This window comes from Centroberyx gerrardi, chromosome 5 (genome assembly GCF_048128805.1).
Source record: "Centroberyx gerrardi isolate f3 chromosome 5, fCenGer3.hap1.cur.20231027, whole genome shotgun sequence".
Classification (NCBI taxonomy): domain Eukaryota; kingdom Metazoa; phylum Chordata; class Actinopteri; order Beryciformes; family Berycidae; genus Centroberyx; species Centroberyx gerrardi.
The window spans coordinates 16,326,227-16,347,000 of record NC_136001.1 but is presented as its reverse complement, the minus strand read 5'-3'; the positions used below and the strand labels follow the sequence as shown (position 1 = coordinate 16,347,000).

The following is a 20,774-nucleotide window of genomic DNA, read 5'->3' as shown; positions in this document are numbered from 1 at the left end:
CTGCAATGTGCTTTTCATGTTATGACAAAATCTTCAGAATCACACCTTCAAAATCTTCCGACGTACTTGTCATCCATCCACTATAATTAGTCCTCATTCACAACATTCTTCAAAAGTGAGTGTGTTGCATGCTTATGTGTCCTTAGTGTTGCACTGTACCAGAATCTGGGAATAAGGGCACTCACATTTACAATGCTTGCCATCCTCGGCCAGCAGGTAATTGGGCTTGCAGCGGCAGCGGAAGTGAGCCGGAGACTGCTGCACGCAGTAGTGCTCACATCCCCCGTTGCTGATGGCACAGGAGTGGACAGCTGAAGAGACAGATAAACAGAGGGAGTGACATATCAAAAGATTGTTTGACAAAAGGCCAAAGACACAGAGAGGCAGAGACAGAAAAACAGCCAGACACACAGAGAGGTGATTAGCAAAGAATGAGAAAATAATGAATTCTAGACAGGTATCTTTGCAGAACAAATGAATTTCCAAAAATCCAAACTGCATTCTCATATTAGTCATTTTGAGTTTTGATATGGCTGCAGTGTCACATTCACAGGAATCTTTCTGAGAGAGGCCATGACCCTCCAACTTGATACTCATACAAAACGCCGCACTAAATACCTCAGGGAATCGCTATCCTCTGAGCCATAAAAAAAATCACCACAGAATGGCCAAAAATCACATAGAGACTTGAGCAGCGAGGCCTCTGTGGTGGACAGCACTCATACGTTGATGAGCTGAGGGCAGAGCCAGCTCAATCATCTCTCCTTTCTCTGTTTCCCCTTGTCTCAGCAACAGATGAAACCCCGGCGGACGGTCTGGACTTGATCTCTTCAGGGAAAACAACAGGTAGAGGCTTCACAGACCGCCGTTCTCATACTAGAAGCCTCGAGTCAAGATCCATCCATCATAAGTTCACGTCAAAACCCTGAGTCCCTTCCAGCTCAAATATTATGCACCCACACGCTAAGTGTGTGGGATACATCTGACCTCTCCTGGCAGATCAAGAGCTGGATAAGCCGAGACGAGCTGAGAATTGATCTGAGGACATCTGCTCTTCTTTTTCTCCCTGTGCCTCTATGGTGATTGGCATGCATTGTGAGGTTTGTTATCCAATATGCGGTCATGCTGTGCAGTGCATACTGCACAAACAATTTTATTTCTCTTAAAACAAATGAAAAAAATCTGCGGATGGTGTGACATATACAGTTGTTTCCAACACAGTTCCACTTGATTCAACAATTGTCTTGAAGTCAGTGACAATATCGTGATCAAAGGAAATTCTTCATACACAACAAAAAGCTGATTTGCATTGTGAACAAGTTAGCTCACCCAATTTGCATTTTATTCTCTTGTTTTATGGAAAATAAGATTCCAAGACTGTACACTAGATTTCCTTGTTAAGATGGACATGTTTTGCAGTGTACAGTATTGTCCATCCAGGGCCTCCATACCATGTTAAAACACCGTTAGTTGACAGATATGCAGCCTCACTGATACCTGGGAGTCCGTCCACATGTGCACTATGATTATTAGTGTAATCAGTCATCTCTCCACATAACAGCCGTCACACAGAAAGCACTCAGGGACACTTGGGTCCCAACTACAGTATCTGCTCTCACTCCAACCACAAGGCAACATAACAACTTTACATTACGAAGCCAAGAAAAGCAGTAGGGATTTCCATTCTAAATGTCAGAGAGGACGCTCTGTATACATTCCTGGCTGCAGAAACCGATACCAGGTTTATACTCTTCCTCTATCAGCTGTTTTTAAAAACCCGAGGCTAATGCATCAGGCATGACAGAAACAAGGTGCAGGTATTACATAAACACTTTGGAGGTCAAGAGCGACAGGATCGCACACAGATTTGGGGAATGAAGCTTACTTGAGCTTTCAAATACCACACTGACAATTTAATGCAGGGGGGAAGGTTTGCTTCATAACTAAACCGAGGCCTGGAGATGCCTGGATAACTGAACTGATATGGTCTCCAGTGGTTCCTTCTTCAGCACACAGTGGGACTACTCTACATTTCTAGCTTCTCACATCATAATTGTGCCACTGTGATTTATTGAGATAGATGGTAACTTATACAATGAATCTATTGTGATTTCTAGATGATTTATGCTTTATCTGGACTTCATCTTTGTCAGAATTAAAAAAATTCCATGATCTCATGAACACACAGAGCGAACCCCCTTGTTTTACTATGAACTGTAGTTCAACCAAAATCAGTTTCATGGATATTATAGGCATTAAGGAACCAACTAGTATCAAGGAATCAACTAGTGACTGATATACACAAAAGGCCCATGGATAGAAGCACTATTTTAAGAGGGGATAGCTATAATATTCCTCAGAAGAATCTCCCCATAAGCCAATTTAACCATATCTGACCCATATAGATGTACAGATATATTCAGAGAGATGGATATATTATGTAGAATGGATTCAGGCTCCATGGGACAGTGTGAGGGTCTCCAAACAGAGAGTGTCCATGGAAAAACAAATACAATTCGAAACGCATATTCCGCCCTTAACAAACATATTGTAAAAATTGTCAAAATGTATTGGCATATTTTAAGAACAGACAATACCCTCCCCGATTAATTCCAAATTCTTCCACATATGGTCTACACAAGACGTCCAAAATAATCTACAGGACTTGCTGGTTAGAGATGATTGACTCCCAGCGCCTTCCAGGCACAGCTTTCTTCAAGATCTCCAAGAGGGGAATGTGCACACTCTGCTCAATGTGGTTTTACCAGCAAATGCAACTCATTCAATTATGCCACAACAGGCGAATTAATCAAAATCAAAGGGGTCATCTCTTCCAACACCATAAATGTGGTTTACATGATAAAGTGCTCATGTGGAGAAGCATATGTGGGTAAAATGCAACGCTGCCTAAAAACAAGACTATCTGAACACAGAAGCAGCAACAAAGACTTTAAGCAGCTGCAGCTCTTTTCTTCCAAATGAGACACAATCTTTCATCGTTAAGATATGCGAGTATTGAACAAGTGAGGCTACCATGTAGGGGAGGCAATGTTGACAAAGTGTTGTTACAAAGAGAAGCCTTTTGGATTCATAGACTTAATACTCTGTCGCTAATTGGATTAAATGAAGAATGTGACCTCAAACCTTCCCTATGAAGGAATTATGATGGACTATAAAATGTTACTTGATGGGATGCTTTTAAACTTTTATATATCACTTTCATGTTTTTAATTAGGCTGTTACTGTGTATAGTTATTTGACTGTTTACTCCTTTCTATTTGTGACTCCACCTATGTGTAGCCATGCATAATCACAGCTTTTCACTCCATAGGCACACCTGATGAACAAGAGTGTGCTGAGATAATAAGACAAGAAATTATATACAGGAGTAATTGTACTTGTTGTTACATTACAAAAACCCAATAGGGTTGAAACATTCATATAAGTCTAAATCAAATTTAGAGTTAGCAGCATTATTTCAGTGTGCAGATTCATGTTCTTTGTTCAACTTGCCACACGTTCGCTGCATTACTCACCAAGGCAGGTGCGCCCATCCACATGCAAGCGAGAGCCAGGGTTGCATTCACAGTAGTAGGAGCCCCTGGTGTTAATACATCTGTGCTGGCAGCCTCCGTTGTGGACCTGGCACTCATCAATATCTGTAGGGAAGGAGGGAGGAAGAGGAAGACAGAGGGAGGCAGAAAGAGAGAGTCGGGAGAGAAATTAGTGCAATTTTACTAAATCCTCTCATTATCAAAAAAAAAAAAAAAAAAAATTGTTCTGAGGACTAAAGCCCGGAAAGCTGCCAGGCTGAGAGAGGAATTTAATGCAGCCTTTAGGATAAAGATATACTCCAAGAAGAAAAGAGATGATGGATGAGGAGTAAAACTACTCTACAAGTGCATTACTGCCCAAGCAAACAAATTCCCCATGTGGTAGCAACTACTGAACATTTAAAACCAAATTTAAATTCCTTTGCTTCTTGTCAAAGTCCCTTGGGTGCAGCAAACATATGGAAACTAAAATCAAAGGATGCAAAATATACACATTCCACTAAGCCAAGCACGGAGATGATAAACAAATGAAGAAGGGGGCTCTTTATCTGAGGAACTTGTGGTGAACGAAACATGACCGATTCTAGTGTGACCAAATTTCAAAACGATTTTCCTAAACACATCTCATTTTAAGGGTCAAAGATTAATAAATTGTTTTCTGAGTTGCACAGCAGACCCCCTGTGAGATCTGACGTGACTGATGGTGCTCGGCTCTGTTTGGACTACTGCTAACACTCGTCAGGCACCATCAGAAGGAAAATTAGGACATGAAGTCAAACCCACCTCCCATGACCTACACAAACAGGATCATTGACAGTGACAAGCTACTAGTCTGTTTCATACACTTGTAATTCAGGATTACCAAAATCTTCATGTTGACATCACTGGAAATGCTGCCAACTGCATGGCCAAATTCTTACAGCCATCACAACATGAAACATTAAAAGGTGAGTGTGAACAGCTTTTGGCCACTCCTGAATGCCTGTAAAACAACTAACACATCATAAAAGACTGATGGTGAGGGCCAAGTTAAATGTCTGGTTGAGTAATGTGTTGTTCAGTACAGTCCAATTTGCAAGTCCCCACTCCAAGCAGCTATTTTCAGGAAGAAACTATTTCAAGAATGGATAGGAATGAATTGTTTTTCCAAACTAGGGGAGTAATATTCTAATCTAGAGAGGAACAAAGAGTGGACTGTTGTTGAAATGTAACCGTCTCACCACAGTATCCTCCCATGAGGTCTTCTGGCATTGTCCTTTGTAAACAATGCAAAATTGTGAAATTCTTAATATGCATTGAACTATAGACAAATCCCATAAGTAGTTTTTGAACATTCATCACAGTGGAAATCCCCCCCATTATGACAGTCTTAGACCCTGATGGGAACATTAATTTGCACATAAATACACTAATATAATCACACTGTCATGATGGTGCATCCCCCTTTTAAATGGCGACTTACAATAACCTACAATAACTGTGGCTAACATGATCGAGATATTATTCCTTGTGGCCCGTTGTGGAGGAGGATATGAAACCCAGAGTCACTGTACCAGAGGCAGAGAGTCTGGCTTCCAGACCGCTTGTGTCACGCTATGTGGGATGGAGGCAGCATGGTATCTGGACCAACGCATCTGAGCCTCATCGTGCACATTACACGCCGCCACATCACTGTCTTGATGTTAAAGCCATATGAACAAACAGTACACAAAAACAGCGTGTGATCTCCCTGAGAATATAAGATCAAGTCCTTAAAAAACTTAAAACCCTCTTCTTCTTCTTCCTGGGGTTACAGTACATAATGGAGGGGATATTGTAAATTGTATTCGTATCTCATTTATTTGACTTTGTGAAATCGTAATGGCTATAATATAATAAATGAAACAAAGATTTCCCTTTTCATACAGAACAATAGGATTACATGAGCATAAAGGGGCTACAGTGCGCTTGTTTAATGATATCGGTAAAACCTGCCCAAAACTCTGTTGTTGAATTATAGATATATCCTATGGATGAACCCATCTACTACCTTTGGACGCTCCCCAGGACGAGGATATCCCGCTACATCTTCAAATATAGTGTTTGGGACAGAAATCAGGTTCTAAACTTTCCTCTTCTTCTCCCCGCTGCCAAAACCTTAGCTTCACTTCCAGGAAAGCTGGCAAGAACCCTCGTTTTTTTTTCCAGCCATGCTGCATGCCGTCTTTTGGTTTGGTTTTTCATGAAATCAGTCCAGCGCTGTGGGGCTGCCGCTGCTCTGTCGAGTGCAGAGCACAGTGAGTGAATCCCCTCCAGCCTGGTTTCCACGTCCAGAACATGATCCCCCCGAGCACGGAGCCAAAGCCTCAGCAGCCGCTGGCTTAACAGAAGGCACATTAATTCTTTGCCCGCAGCCACCGTCACACCGGTGTCTTCCCTTAGTCATGGAAAAACTGTCTTTCTGTTTTGGTTGGTTTCCTTCAGATAATTTGTTTAATGTGCGCAGAAGATAAATTATTTCTGAACTTTTTTCCAAGAATGTCATGTAATTACAGCAGTACTCCACTAATACAGCGAGATTATCACTAATATGGTAATAATAAATGTAAAGCATGCTCCATCTTGTGTATTTATCCCTGAGGGCTGCAGTCATGCAAAACATGAAACCAAATATTCAATCATCATCATACTGACACAATCTGTCAAGTGTATATCAAGTCCTGTTAGTGTTAGCATTACAAAACATCTCTTTCATGATTCATATTTCATGGTAAGTGTGCTAGTCTCTGTGTTGATAAAAGCAAGCCTCCCTGGCTCTGATCAAGAGCACAAGTTATCTGGGCAGTGCCAGGCAGCATGCACAGCAGACTGATACTGTATCAGCAGGACTGATTAGCCAGTCTGACTGAGCCATGTTCTGCCTCTAGAGAGGACAAAAAAAACACCCGACATGTGTAATTAAACCCCTGCTTATGTACTACTACCTGCATGAAAATGATGGGAAGATGCTAAAAAAATCAACAAGGGTAGAAATAGAAAATAAAGACAAAATCCATTATGAAACCAACGCATGGTATTATAAGTAAAATTTAAGACTGCATTGTCTCACTCAATCACTCAACTATATACAGTCTATATACAGTCAACTATATAAAGTCACCTTCATGCTTTCATCTTGCATCTATCCTGCACTAGTACTGTAGACAGTTCTTTCTTGAACATTATACAGTCGAATGACATTATAATATTGTAAAATAAAATTCTAATGTCACTCAACTGCATAGTTACTGGACCATTCCTTTTAGCTTTTAACTTTTAACATCTGAAAGAAGAGTAAGTCTTGATTTTTCCAAATCACTCCTCCACTTGAGGATGGAGCCAAAGTGCAGCATTAGTGCAGCAAGTAGTAAAAAGTAGCATCTCCACCATGGCTACAAGTACAACATCTGTATTTGGAGTGTGGGATGCATCACTTACCTGCTCCCATGTAGCCCGTGTTGTAGCCATGGTATCCATGGAAACAGTGTGGCATATAGCAGATCCTTCTATAGTAGCTGTGTGGATAGTTTGCACCAGATACCAGACAGGCCATTGCTTCAAAAAATATCAAGAGGAAAATCCACCTTGCTGATGACAAAGCCATGGCTAACAGCAAAAAGTTGCAGACTAATGCCTCACAGAGCAAGAATATTCAAAATGACTGTTTCAATTAAAAAAGAAATGCACAAAAATCTAATTTACAAAAAATAATGAAACAACTTTAATATTGTTTTGTTGTTAAGACATTGGCTAGAAAAAATGCCCATTAGTGACCAGCACTCCAAAGAAGTCTGGTCTGATGTACATGGCAACTCATCTGTGAAGCAGAACTACTTCTTATTCACTCTGCCTCTGCTGATTTCTCCCCCTCTTTCTGCATCTCCCTCTCTCTTTCACCCTCCCTCACACTCCTAAAACTAAATGTCCATCACATTAAAGAGCCTCCTCCCTCTCTCTCTCTCTCCCCCTCTTCCCCATCCTTCCCTCTCACCCCCAACCTAAACTCTCTCCCTTATACATCCAACACCATATGAACTGAAGAAGAATGATACTGCATTTTGACATAAGCAGCGATGTGATGAAGAGCAACAGTGAACAACTCTGTTCCCTCATAATGATTTACTACAGTGGGCCATTGTATTTTACTGTCTCTTCAAAGACGGTTATATGATAAAAAGGCTGATTTATAAAGGCACATCATTCAGGTATGGGAGCATAAAGAATGTGAACAGACTGATTGATTTAGTATGGTTTTCTTTTGATATTGACGCATGTATAAAAAAAAAATAGCTACCAAAATATAGCCACCAAAGTAATGCCAAATTTGATAAGTGCCAGAAGTTGAATTTGCTATTTAGAATCCAAACATCTGAGAAAGGAATGAGTCTTGCAGTGAAACCGTCTACTCTCTCATCTGTTGCCAACATATACATTTAAACACTGGTGAGCTGCACCATGGCAGCACTTTATAGACCTTAAAAAGAGCAGGACATGTTGATGGTCAGGAACACTTCCACGCTCTGAACAGAAATGGCCCATAAAGACCTCTGCAACATGCATTTGACTGAGCTTCATCCAGATATCACTGTTGCTCTTACTAATGCAGCCCTAAAACATTTGTAACAGAAACCTGTCGAGTCGTTACATCAGGCTGCAAGCATCTGAAGAGTCCTCAAGCTCAGACAGACCACCAGAAACTGATACAGCTAGCACACATACTGTACATATTCACAGATCCGCACACGACAACACATATAAAATGCATATTTGTGCAGACATGGCAAATGATAAATCATGTGGACAATGCCAGCCAGGTGAGGAGGGAAGCAGACGGCTCGAGTATGGAAGACAGATGATAGGCTCAGAGCCATATCTGTAAAATAAAGCGCCAATGTAAAAATTCCTAAAAGAATACCAGAAAAATCCAGTAGAGCCCCTAGTGAGGAGGACCTGTTTTCCTTAAAAAACCTTTACAGGAAAAGCAGTCAGCATTAACAAGAACGTCTAATACCTGTTGCTTTTGGAAGAAGAGGCGCAACTCAATCGGCCTATTCAAATGGTCTCTATCTCTCTCTCTCTCTCTGTCTCTCTCTCTCTCTCTCAAACACACACACACACACACACACACACACACACACACACACACACACACAGCAACCTACAACTGAGTATTAAGAAGGTGCCAAGCACTGGCAGACCATTACCCCCACCTTCACAGTTGTATTGGTCTGACCTGTAATGTTCATTTGGCATGACGGCTGGGGTGTTGACACTGCTGTACCCTGCTCAGCATGACAGCAGTTACTGTTGGCCTCTCTCACTCTGATCCGTGCCATTCATATCAACGCTGCTCATTCATAACAAAAAAAAAAAAAAACATCCAAGAATAAGACCAGGAGCTTAAAGCTAGGGAACTCTCCAAAGGGGATTATATTGTAAATTCAACATTTTGTAAACATTTTTTTTTTTGCGCTGAACAAAAGATGTATTTGTTCATTCTTTGTCTATGCCAGCAGTATAGGCAAATTAACATCCCACAACAGATGTGTTTCATTGACTAAATATAGCATGTTGCCAAAGACAGGATTCACCCCAAGTAGTAATGTGGTTGTGTATGATCCAACTCCACAAAAGTGTGCATTCTTAATAGCTTACTGAATTGATGTTTTCTCTCATCAAAATGTATATGGGTTTTGCCTGAGGCTTTGCACCAGTCACTCTCTATAGATAGTGCCACACATGCAATTCTAACTTAAACATCCACAACATCCACTGCATTCAGCCAGCCAGCTTCTTTTACTTCTGTAAATACTCCTGCCAATTGCAGACAATTATGACATTAATGCTGTGGGTAGTTGTTTTTCTCCAATATACATCAGCGGCAGAGTGCAGATTGCTATGAAAGCCAGCTGTGACAACGTTCCCATCAGCTATCCTAATAACCATAACCTGGATTAGACCTCTCACTGGCTCCGTTAGGAGGCAGCCATGCTGCAGAGCTTTCCAGCTCTTCTCCCTCTCCTCTAGGCTTGGCTGTAGCACAGAGGAGTCATTATTTTGATTAAACCAACCACTCAAAGACATTCACTAATCAGAAACATCAAACTATTTTGGGGAAAAAAAAAAATTCAAGGGAAAATGCTGAGAAGAAGCTCTGGTTTGGTGAGCACTGGTGCAGAGACTGGGCATCCTGCTAGACCAGTATGAACCCTGGTTTCAGGTACAGCCATGGAGGGTTAGGAATAAGATTTTGCTTCCAAGCAAATATATCAGCATAGTAACAGAACCATTGTACCATTAAAACACAAAGTGCGCTAAATACAAAAGGGCAAATGCACAGGATAACTAAACAACTATAAAACAAATACAGACCATAGTTAAAATAAAAGCAAGCCAAAAAATAATACATTTTTAAAAGAGTTTTAAAGGACGACATTGAGCTGGCTAGTGTGATTTTGTGCCTGATGGAGAAAGCTCAATCACGCTTAGTTTTCATATCAAAGTAATGTATGTGTTATGTAATATGTGTTAATGATCTGAGTGCTGCCTGGTTCAGAGTAGAAGACTCACCTTGACAGGTCTTGCCGTCTTCTTTCAGTTTCTGGCCTGGGGGACACCTGCAGTAGAAACTTCCAATGGTGTTACAGCAAAGAGCCTCGCAGCCTCCATTGGTCTCTTCACACTCATTCACATCTGAGAGGGAGAGACAAGGGGAAAGTTAATCCTGCAGTCTTTAAAAACGCATCCAAAAAGAGAAATTATAAAGAAGAAAGAACTATTGTAGTAAAATAAAGAGTGAAATGGAAAGTCAAAGTGCTGTCACTGACAGGACAGAAAATCTGCAACATAAAAAAACATCAAACATGTTGTTTAAAAGGTTATGCCAGTATGGCTTAGTGAACAAGAAGTGTCTTGGTGGAAGAAGCACTGGAATACGACTTTTTCCCCCAACAGCCAGGATTAAGAAAAAATGTGTCTCTCTTTCATTCATGTCAGTCTGATTAAGTTTCAAATGTCTTCCACGAATGAATTTGGATCTAAGTCTTGAAAGTGTGGAAAGGTCTCCAGCGCTTGGAAAACTGTGATTCATGACAATTATTATGGGACACTGTGTGCTCTGTTTCCATCTTTAAACCTGTTTCCCCTCACAGCTTGGTACAAAAAAAACCTATATTTCCAAAATGGAATCAAAATATATCAAGTAATAAATGGAGTGAGACAAGTATCAAAAATGAAATATGCTCCCATAGTATCAAACACACACGAGGGAAATAAAATATCTGCGTCTCCTCTGTGACCCCTGAACTTCCTCCAATACAAACTGGAGACCAGCGTGTGTCAATCAAGCCCTGCCTCCGACACACTTCCATATAAGAAGTCACAGTTTTTCCATTTGATTTCTATCACTTAAACATCCTGCCAAAGCTGTCATCAACTAAACCACATGAATTCTCTCACTCCGATTCACAAACTACACATAATGACTCCGGTCTGACGCAGGTGCTGACAGTCCAGCACATACCACAATTTGAAATAGAGTTCTTATGGTTAATTAGGAAATATTAAAAATTCAAAATGAAAGGAATAATGTAATGCGTTGTGGGTTTTTCCGTTTGACACTGTAATTTCAGGACATAGACCCAGATTGCTTGCATTACAATTGAATTTTGTTCATGTGGGAGTTTGTCAGGAGAGATTATGTTCACAGTGTAGTTTTAGACTTGATGACATTGGGCTGTTTCATTTGCCATGCCCACAGAAGAAATCTTGGACTGAGAACGCACCACAGAGAAAAGCAGGAGGGGGCATTCGCTTGGCACTAATCATCTTGTAAACCTTCTCCATGTCCATAAAAGAGGAGAGTTACAGAGGATGAGTAAGAATGCCAAGAAAAGTGCTTTATAGAAACTTTTTTTTTTCCTTCAGTACATTCAAGCAATGCTAGCATTTAACCAGCCAATTAAACCATTTCCCTCTCAGTTTACGACATCTGGAAATGTTAATACCAAAAAACACTGTGCTCTTTATATTGCCAAATGTTACTCTAAAAGATTCATCACTCTATGCCAAACTATGAAAGGCATACAATGTGTAATACATATATATAAAAAATAATTGCTGATCAATCAGGATCTCTAATGATATGCTTGCCTATTTCTAGTTGGACACCACAGGACAAGAGTACTAGCATAATTTAATGAGCCTGGGTCCCAGGGTTTTCTTCATTTATTTAAAGCTTATTTCACTTGCCAAAGACACACCCTAGTGACAACAGGTTTGAAGAGAATGATACAGAATCAAGTCACTCCACTGATCCGGGAATATATAAGGCCAAAGCAGACTGCAATGGCAGCTGAGCAGAAGGACACACAATGAACACAACGTGACCTTAAGTCAAGGGTGCGATTCAACACCCTGAGGAACATGCTATCTGGGTGTGTGTGTGTGTGTGTGTGGTGTGCGTGTGCGTGTGTGTGCGTATGGGGGAGGATGTCTACCCCCCTCCTTCCCCTGAGGCCGCACACCTGTGTGGCAGCTTGAGCAGGGGTTTGCCCAGGGTCAGTGTCACGCTCATCATTCTCTTAGTCATTCTGCCCAATAAGCAAGCAGGAATGCTGAACTGCTACGGGTCAGGAGAAAACACAGGACAGCGATGGCAAGTGAATGTTGCAAGGGAACACCAGCACCTACACCAGATGGATAAAGAAGCAGGTCCATATATGCCCGTCCAAAAGACAAACATGAGAGATAAACCAGATTACTGCTAATGTGCTGTAGCTACACTGAAAGACTATGCCAATGACTATAACTCTGTGCCACAATATTGCTATGAGAATGTAAGCTAATTTCAAAATAGAAATTGTGAAATTCGTTTTCCCAGAATGTTGAACCCAATGACCTCTGAAATCATGAGTCTGTCGCCTGGGGTTCGGAGCAGAGGCTACACCCACACTTGACTCCGGGGGGCAGTGGTGAGACTCCCGTATTTTCACCTCTTGATACATCACCCGTCCATCAGTCCCTCACCGGGCTGAACCTCCAGCTGAGCGATCCTACACATCTAAAGGAACGACAGCTGCAGGAGCTGTACTTTCCTTCCAGAAGAACAAATGAGCGTTTAAAGAAGGGGTTCACGATCAGCCCCATCCTGTGAACATCAGATCACCAAGGTTGTCCCTCCCTGACCCAAGCTTCTGGGGGTAGGTGTGCACGTTTCTGACGAGATTACACGCTCACATGCCTGAAACAAAGCGGCGTGTCTGCGGCCCGCTCTGTGCCCCGGGTCAGGGTCGGAGGGTCGAGCCCATGCCGGGGGAAAATGCATGGGAATAATTTACCATGTGGTGGATGTTCATATATATAGACGACCCTTGTTGACCTAGGCACCCGAGTCTCCTTGGCAAGAGGTAAACCATACTGTGAAAAGGAATTCAGACTCCAAGAACATCATAGGTCCCTTCCTGCCTCGAAGAATTCACACTGTCTAGAAAACCTTGTTATGATGTGTCTCACTGATTTAAAGAACACTGAACAGCCCATTGATAATCAGGTATTATCAGCGTAAAATCAGCATATGTGGACAAACATGCCTGCGCACATACACAGACATACAGACACACACACACACACACACACACACACACACAGTCTGTTCAGCTGGTTCTGATCAGAGTTATCTCAACACTCTAGGTATGTAAGGCCACACCGAGCAGCCTCCCATACCTTTTTTTTTAATGTGCTGCCGACTGGACCCCGGTGAACCTGCCCTCCATGTCCTCATGGCCCATTGACTCTCACTACCAACCAGGGACTGCTGGCAGTCACCCAGACTAACAAACACAGCTGATCCCACTCATAAATCACCTCTAACTGAGTTTCTGTGCATTGTTCTGTGGGATGCCAAGACATTCAACATTCAACATCTACATCGCTATATGAGCCAAGGGCCAACAAAGCTCAATGCTGTTATGTCTTCTCATAAGCATAACACAAAACAAAAACAAATCTCTAAAATGGACAAAAAAAAATATTTCCCTGCAGTGGACACTGTGTTCCAAAGCAATCTGGGAAAGAATGAAAAATATAAACCCTTCACTGAAATTTTCGACTGTGTTTCTGCAAGTCAGTTGCGCCGAAGCCCTGGGTTTACATTCCAGTGCTGTATTGTGTGACTTCCTGTGATAAGGACAACCGCCACTGCTCCCAGGAGGAGGCGGCTAATGTCTCGGCAGACCGCGAGGGGCTAACACTAACTCAGCAGCAGGGCCAAAGAAAACCACCAGACCTCTGATACGATCTTGGGGGTCACGGGCCGGAAAATTGCAGCATTCATCAAGGGGGGGCGGGGGGGTGGGGGGGACGCCGTAGATAGCCTGGTCTGTTTCCTTTTAGAGCCCTGATCTAAAAACCTGCCGGTGTAATAATGTGCTTTGCTAGTGTTCATTCCTGGTTTCATTCCCTCCAGTCCTCACAGCTGCTTTCATTTACCAGGTGCTATAGAGAGGCTATTGGCTATCACCCCAGAGGCTCCAGAAGACATATTTGAGGCAGAGGTTTCATTCAGATGATGACTGGGGGGAGCAGGGGGTTTCAATGTTGTCGTCCCTCTGCTCTACAGTCTACCTGACATGCACATGTGGCAACTGGTGACTCACACGGTCCAGGGTGGTTTATGACAACATGTTGTCTGGTTGACAAACTCACCCTATGTGGACCATCTTAGGCTATATGGACTGGAACTGACAATTACTTCACAGGAAACTCATCCTCACCTGTGACCTCCAGTGTAACTGACCCTTAAAATGTTTATTGTAGAAGACACGTTTCATTTACCCGTCCGACATACAGCGACAAAACGTTGCCGAGCAGAAGTTGAAATGAAACTGGTGAAATGTGCTGCCCGATCTCAAACACATAAAAACAAAAGTTTTTATATGGGCCCCATAACTCCTCAAGGGTTTCAAATGGATATTCAGCTCCCGGAGTCAGATTTCAAAAGTATCCCAGCAATACATCCAAAATGTTTTATCCAAGCCTCTGTTTTAACCAGCACCTCTGTGGTTAGGGTTATCGTGTCTATGTTGAGTAAATTATTGCGATACTTTTGTTCTAATGTTTCCTTATAATGCTTCTCTGCCAGACTACTGTCTCTGTGCTATGTAAATACTTACAAATAGACTGCAGGGAAATCATAAAGGCAGAGGGCCAAAAGGATAGGTGAGATCAGGAAGCCCTCTCACCTTCCACTGCAATAGTCATCAGGTGAGGTAAACAATTATATTCTGAAGTGTGGTTTTTTTCATCTTGTCTTTGATCAAGTCTCAAAAATATTATTAGGTCTAAAAACACTAAACTGCTGGCATAATGTATTGCAATTGTGCACACAAGAAAATCATTTTCAAGAAAATAATAAGTGACAATTAAAATCTAACATCATTGAAAATACTGGTGGATCGGTTCTTCATAAGAGTCACACAGAGATAACAACAGATGAAGACAGTAAATCAATTTCATATGAAATAAAAATAATGTCCATGGTTATGTGAAATAATATAATGAGAAAAATAAAACTAAATAAAAACAGTTAAAGAAAGACACAGGATATGGCTATATGTTCCCCTTTCTTCTGCTGGTAATCAGCACAAGCTCAACATTGCCCCCTGCTGTTAATCTCCTGCTACATCAAGAACAGCACAGATGCAGTGCTGGATGTTTATTAAGTTGACAATATGTGATTTTGTTCTACACTCACTCATCATGTAACTACAACACAGCTGCAGCCACATAATTCACTTCCAAAGCAGACCACACTTCCTTGTCAAAGCATCCACTTAGCTAAATCTCTTTCACTTTGGTACACCACACTAGCTTACACCAGCAAACTAGAGAGTATGTGATCACACTAGTGGGCATCCAGATATTCCCACCCCTAATCTTATTTGATGCCTTCTGAGTGCCAGTTATGGCTATGGTTTTCTTCCTAAGGCCCTGTAATTGTGGCCACCTTGGCAGCTGAGTTGTTGTTAAGTGCCACTATCATTCGGATGTGGTGTGCCAAGCCTCGGATCCACTGGCTTTCCTACAACTAGAGAAATTCAAAAATGTCCCCGTTAATGACAAAGGACTAACCGCACACAGACTTCTATGATGCGTATCCGCTGGTGTTTAAGGCCCAAATCCGTAGCCGCATTCAAGAATCTGTAAGGTTTCCATGAAGTCATTAACAATGTGTCTCAAGCTTGGTGCCCCACAGAGAAAAAAAACGAGTAAAGAATATTATGGTTTAGCCAGTGAAAAACCTTTCCGCTTCTATTTGTTTTACCTGTGCTTAAAGATTTTCCAAAACACATTCTGAAAAATACAAAATCTCATTAGTGTCTTGTAGTCACAGGTATGATGGATTGATGAAAGCTGCCTTAAGTCTTTTGTGGTTCTCATGTGAAAATGCAGATGAACGGAATACAACCAAATTCTCTGCATATCTGCCTTTTCAAACAGCTGTCTTTTGTTTTTATACAATTCTTCTTCCCAAGGCATGTGTTGACAAGAAACCACAGACAAATAAGTCAGGCTCATCCAGCGGCAGACAGCAACGCTGTTGTGCTGAGAGAAGCACTGAGAAGCTCTCTGACCCTTGGGTGAAAATATAAATCAAGCCAATTGGTAGTCTCTGCATAGCCTATTACTCAGTCCACTGAACCTCGAGTTTTCTTATTTGTGCATGTTTGACCACAAGGGATTCATGTGTGACATCAAAGACACTAAAATCCATTGTTTGCATTTGTTTAGTGAACATTCTGCTCTAGTGAATCCTAAACTCCTTTAATCTCTGTTTTGATGATCCATTTCACTGCACCACAAGGGGTGTGTGTGTGTGTGTGTGTGTGTGTGTGTGCACGCTCATACGCACACATAAGTATGTCTGTGTGTGCCTGGGAGGGTGTGTGTTTCTGTGCGCATGTACTCATGTATGTTCATGTGTTATGAGCTGCCCCGTTCTTAAGATCCAGCTGCCTCACACTCCTGTAGGATTTAATTTTACTTTTGTCTTAGCTACAGCTGAGTGTGACCAGCGTAACCCCTTCCTTCCCAGGCACAGGCAGCTCAAATCACTTGGGTGAGACAGTCACCATGCTCGCTGGCAGCCGGGGACTCCAAAGCGGAGATCCAAGTCTTGCGTTCTGGCCGAGACAATCCTGGGATTCTTCCACAGCACTGATTTAATTCTGTAGTTGTGCAGGTGAAGAGCAATAAGTCTTGGGAGAAGCGCTCGCCCCGCTAGAATCCCCTAGATACCAAAAGGTGTCTGACTCCTGTCACTCACTTTTACTGTCTGCCCTAACTCACAGACCATAACCCAGAAAAAAACTAGGCCAACAGCGAGCACCTATATGTGTCTCTTCTTTCAATTGAATAACATTTTATGATCTACACAGACAAACAGGAGGGCTAAATACCTTTTGGACCCTGAGGGAGTGCCCTCTGACCCTTTGCGTGTGCTGTATCTGTGCACTACCTGTTAGGACCTGTGTTTTCCACCCCTGACCCAGGAGTTTTGAGTGCCTGGGACAACACATGGAGGCCAGCAGGAATTCTAAAATTACTTGTTGTGGTTTCCAACCTGTCTCCCTCCCGGTAGCGTGTGTGAGATGTGCTGCAGTGGTATGCGCAAGGCCATAGCGGATGGAAAGTGCCCCAGAGTCACTGCCCTACGGGGCAACGGGAGGCAGGTACATGACAGACTGTCATGTTCAAGGTAGGCAGGGGGAACAAACACTGCGGCTCTGAATGTTGCTTAACATGCTGTAAGTGTGACACTACACACTTTCATAGTCGTTAAGTGCTGAAAGGCAGAGCAGTGAAATAGTTAAGTACCCCCCTGTGGATGTCTCATACAGAGACAATGGCAGTCTGATTTCCAACAAACAGCCTTGACATTTGAAAGGTGAGTGACCCCGTCCCGTTGCATTTCCATCAGATTAGCAACCGCTTTTTCACACCTCACAACACATCAGTAAAACGCTAGCTGCGTATTGAGGGAGAATACTCTCAGGAGGCGGCAAATGTTCCCCAAGGCGAAGTGGATTCCATATGGAGATAATACACAACAGAGGAGATAATGTTGTAGGTGGAGAGAAAACAGAGATTAGCAGTGAAGCGTTAGATCTGTGGAATACACAAGGAGCACATCAAGCTGATAAGGAAGAACAAAGGCAGAGAAGACAGATTTAGTACATTTGAGGGAGATATGGAGAGTTTCAGTGCAGTAAGAGGTAGGGGGAGATAAGGAGAATCAGGTCAAAACTGGTAGTGGAAAAGATCGGGCCACGCTGATTATTCCTCTAATTGTATTTTGCAAACTCATGTCGACTCCGATTTACACAAACTTGATGCTCTCGCCCCCAGCATGACCAGGAGCGACCTTTCATCAGGAATGTTGTAAAGAGCCTAATGAGTCAGGGTGGGAGCCAAGACTAAGCACAATTACGGCAGATTAGGGTGCTGCGCAGGACGCAATGGCAGGTAGGGGGGCAAGGATGTACCCCACCCTCTCACTGCACCGCACTCCCTCTCATTAGAAATGCCTTTCCTGACTTCACAGACATAGAGGGTGGGTCTCTGGTGGTTAAAGCCGAAATATCTCACAGAGTCTTTCGGGATGAATGAGTACACATAGGAAGAGGAAGTCACTTCTGAGAGGAAACAAGGATTCCCCCTTTGTCTCAAAGGAATGGCAAACAAGTGGTAGAACAGAAAAGAATGGCTCCTTCCCATGGTCAGTGCTCATTGCTAGTTTTCTCCTCATAGTAATTCGTAGAAAGAGACAGAAATGATGAAGGAATGAGTCAGATTGTGCTTCATCCTCAGTACATTTCTGACAGAATAGATGCCTTTTCCTAATGAGATAGACTCTACTGTTTAGTTAGAGCAAGGAATGCACGGGGTAAGAAAAAGGAAGCGAGAAGGATGGAGAGAGGGAGAGAAGGAGGGATTGAAACAAGGGATCAGAGGAGTGCAGGCATCTGAGCAGTGTGGGGAAGGAGCAAGACAATGAGGTGGGCAATGTGTGAGAAAACGCCGGCTAGAAACTCCTGGGACCGTCCGGTTCTCCTGGCCGGCAGCGCCTATCTCCGCGGCCGCCTTCATTTCAGCTGCTCTAGGGGTCACGCTACGCTGGCTGCTAACAATACTCTAAGTACGGGATTAAATCTTCAAATAGCAAAACAGAAAACATGTGAATGAGCTGTAAATTGACCAATTTATGGCTCACAGGAGAAACCGTGCTGCAACAAAACCTCAAAATCATTTCCAGATATTTGAATAACATTTCACCACCTGGCCTTGTTCGCTGTTCTTAATAACGGCTCCGATTACCTATTTTTACATTCTGTGTGTTTTATCCGCACAGAATTATGTTTGTGTTTTCTACAGTAGAAGCTAATGTGTCGTAAATCTCCCCATTAGATTTGAGTAAAGAAGCAGACTTCAACCTGTTCACAGCCATTTCAGCTGTGGCCTGGTAAACCCATCGGAGAGGTAAAGGGACACCCTGAGAACGATCTAGGTTCCTTGTGATCTGCCTGGACATTTATTATCTCATTACCAGCCTTTTTTTGACTTTTACAACTCTCTATCTCCCCAATAAAAACTCTCTAAAAGCATAAGACCAGATTTTGAGGAGATAAAGCGTATGTGGGAAATGTTGTATATGGGTTATATAACCTCCTCTAATGACGCTCTTTGACCTCTCACTGGATGGACACACCAATCATGAATGACAGACTGCTGCAGCTGGGCATCCAAAAGCTTTACAATCTTTCATGCTCACAATTAGCTCTGGGTGGCTGACTGATAAAGATAATCATGTGAATTATGGGAATTATGAGTGTTAAAAATCTTTCTGCCCAGCCGACATCTCTTTTCTCACAGTCCCAGCGCAGATATAGGAGCAAATATGCCAACTAAAGTTAGAGAAAACAGAAAATTTGAAAAGTGTGACATTCTTGGAATCCATTCCGTGGCAAAGCTGCCAAAAGTGTAAGTGGATTCCTAGTGGTCACAGATAATCTGTTATCAAATTGTGCTATTACAGCGTGCCAAATGGTCAAAGCCATGGTACTATACCTGTCAAGCTGTAGCGCATTAAGTCTCACATTCTCCTTATGTTCCCATGTTCTCTGTATGAACATGAGTCTGAAGCACCTACTGGCTCCCAACGCACCAAAATCACAGCTATGCCTCAGTGAAAGGAGACCTTCTGAAATGATGGCTAATCGTCATGATGGGACAACATACTAAATCAATGCTGAAGCAATGAAGGCATCAACAAAGCTGTCATATCTCCAGCCATGAGCACTGAGGCGCACATTTGTCTTTCATTTTGGGGGAACCGAGAAGAGGTGAATTCTTGCTGAAGTGCTCCACTAACCCAGCGTGGAGGTTTCACTGATGTTTTTCTTGATCCCAAGTTAAAACCCTTCAATGGGACTCAGAACTCGGGGATTTATTTTTACAATGGGAAGGGTCCCAAGGCCAGTATGCGCGGAACACCTCTCTCCCTGCTTTACATTCCTCAGTGCTCCCGAACACGAAGGGGGCAGATATATTTAGCAGAAGGGAGGGGGAAAAAAAATCAAAGAATTCTCCCTGACCAGTCAACTGACAGTCAAAGTTGTATACTCGCCAGGGCTAGCAGCATGTGTGAAATGGCTTCTCCATACGGCAAAGGGATGTTCCCTTTTACAACACTACCCCATGCGGACCTGCGTCCCCTAACCATGGCAGAAGAGCAACATCTGTGTCACTGCTGCTCTCTCCCATCACTGTCGGTCTGTAAATGGCCCGATGAATAAGAGTGATGATAACAGTTAACCCACATTTTCAAATAGGGTGAGAGGCCACGTAACATTCCTGTGTTTATTGCCAGCCATGTAAGTTCCAGCCCGCTCTCAAAGCCACAGAGAGGGTCCACATGCTGGCTTCACCCCTGACCTCGCTGCTCCCCTGCCATCCACAGAGCAGCAGGAGACACCACAAGTCATCACTGTCGCGTAAATCAGTCCAGCTTTAACACATACTAAACAAACAGTTAGCAATGCTATTGCAATGACTGCTGTCTGTACACATCGCTTCTGCTTTGCAAGGCTAGGAAACAGGAGCAAGTGTCATGGCATTAGCTTTAAAAATTGTAGTTTGTCGACT

At 42.7% G+C, this 20,774-nt stretch overlaps 1 protein-coding gene across 1 annotated transcript in view; it reads right to left on the bottom strand.

Annotated features, from left to right (window-relative positions):
* The window catches only part of megf6b (multiple EGF-like-domains 6b), a 51,555-nt gene that overhangs the window by 15,048 nt on the left and 15,733 nt on the right, over positions 1-20,774 (bottom strand). The window contains exons 5-7 of the mRNA XM_071895215.2: positions 10,143-10,265; positions 3,537-3,659; positions 186-311 (exon numbers count right to left, since the gene is read on the bottom strand). Of these exons, the coding sequence (XP_071751316.2) occupies positions 186-311; positions 3,537-3,659; positions 10,143-10,265 (372 nt within the window). The remainder of the gene's footprint in view (positions 1-185; positions 312-3,536; positions 3,660-10,142; positions 10,266-20,774) is intronic.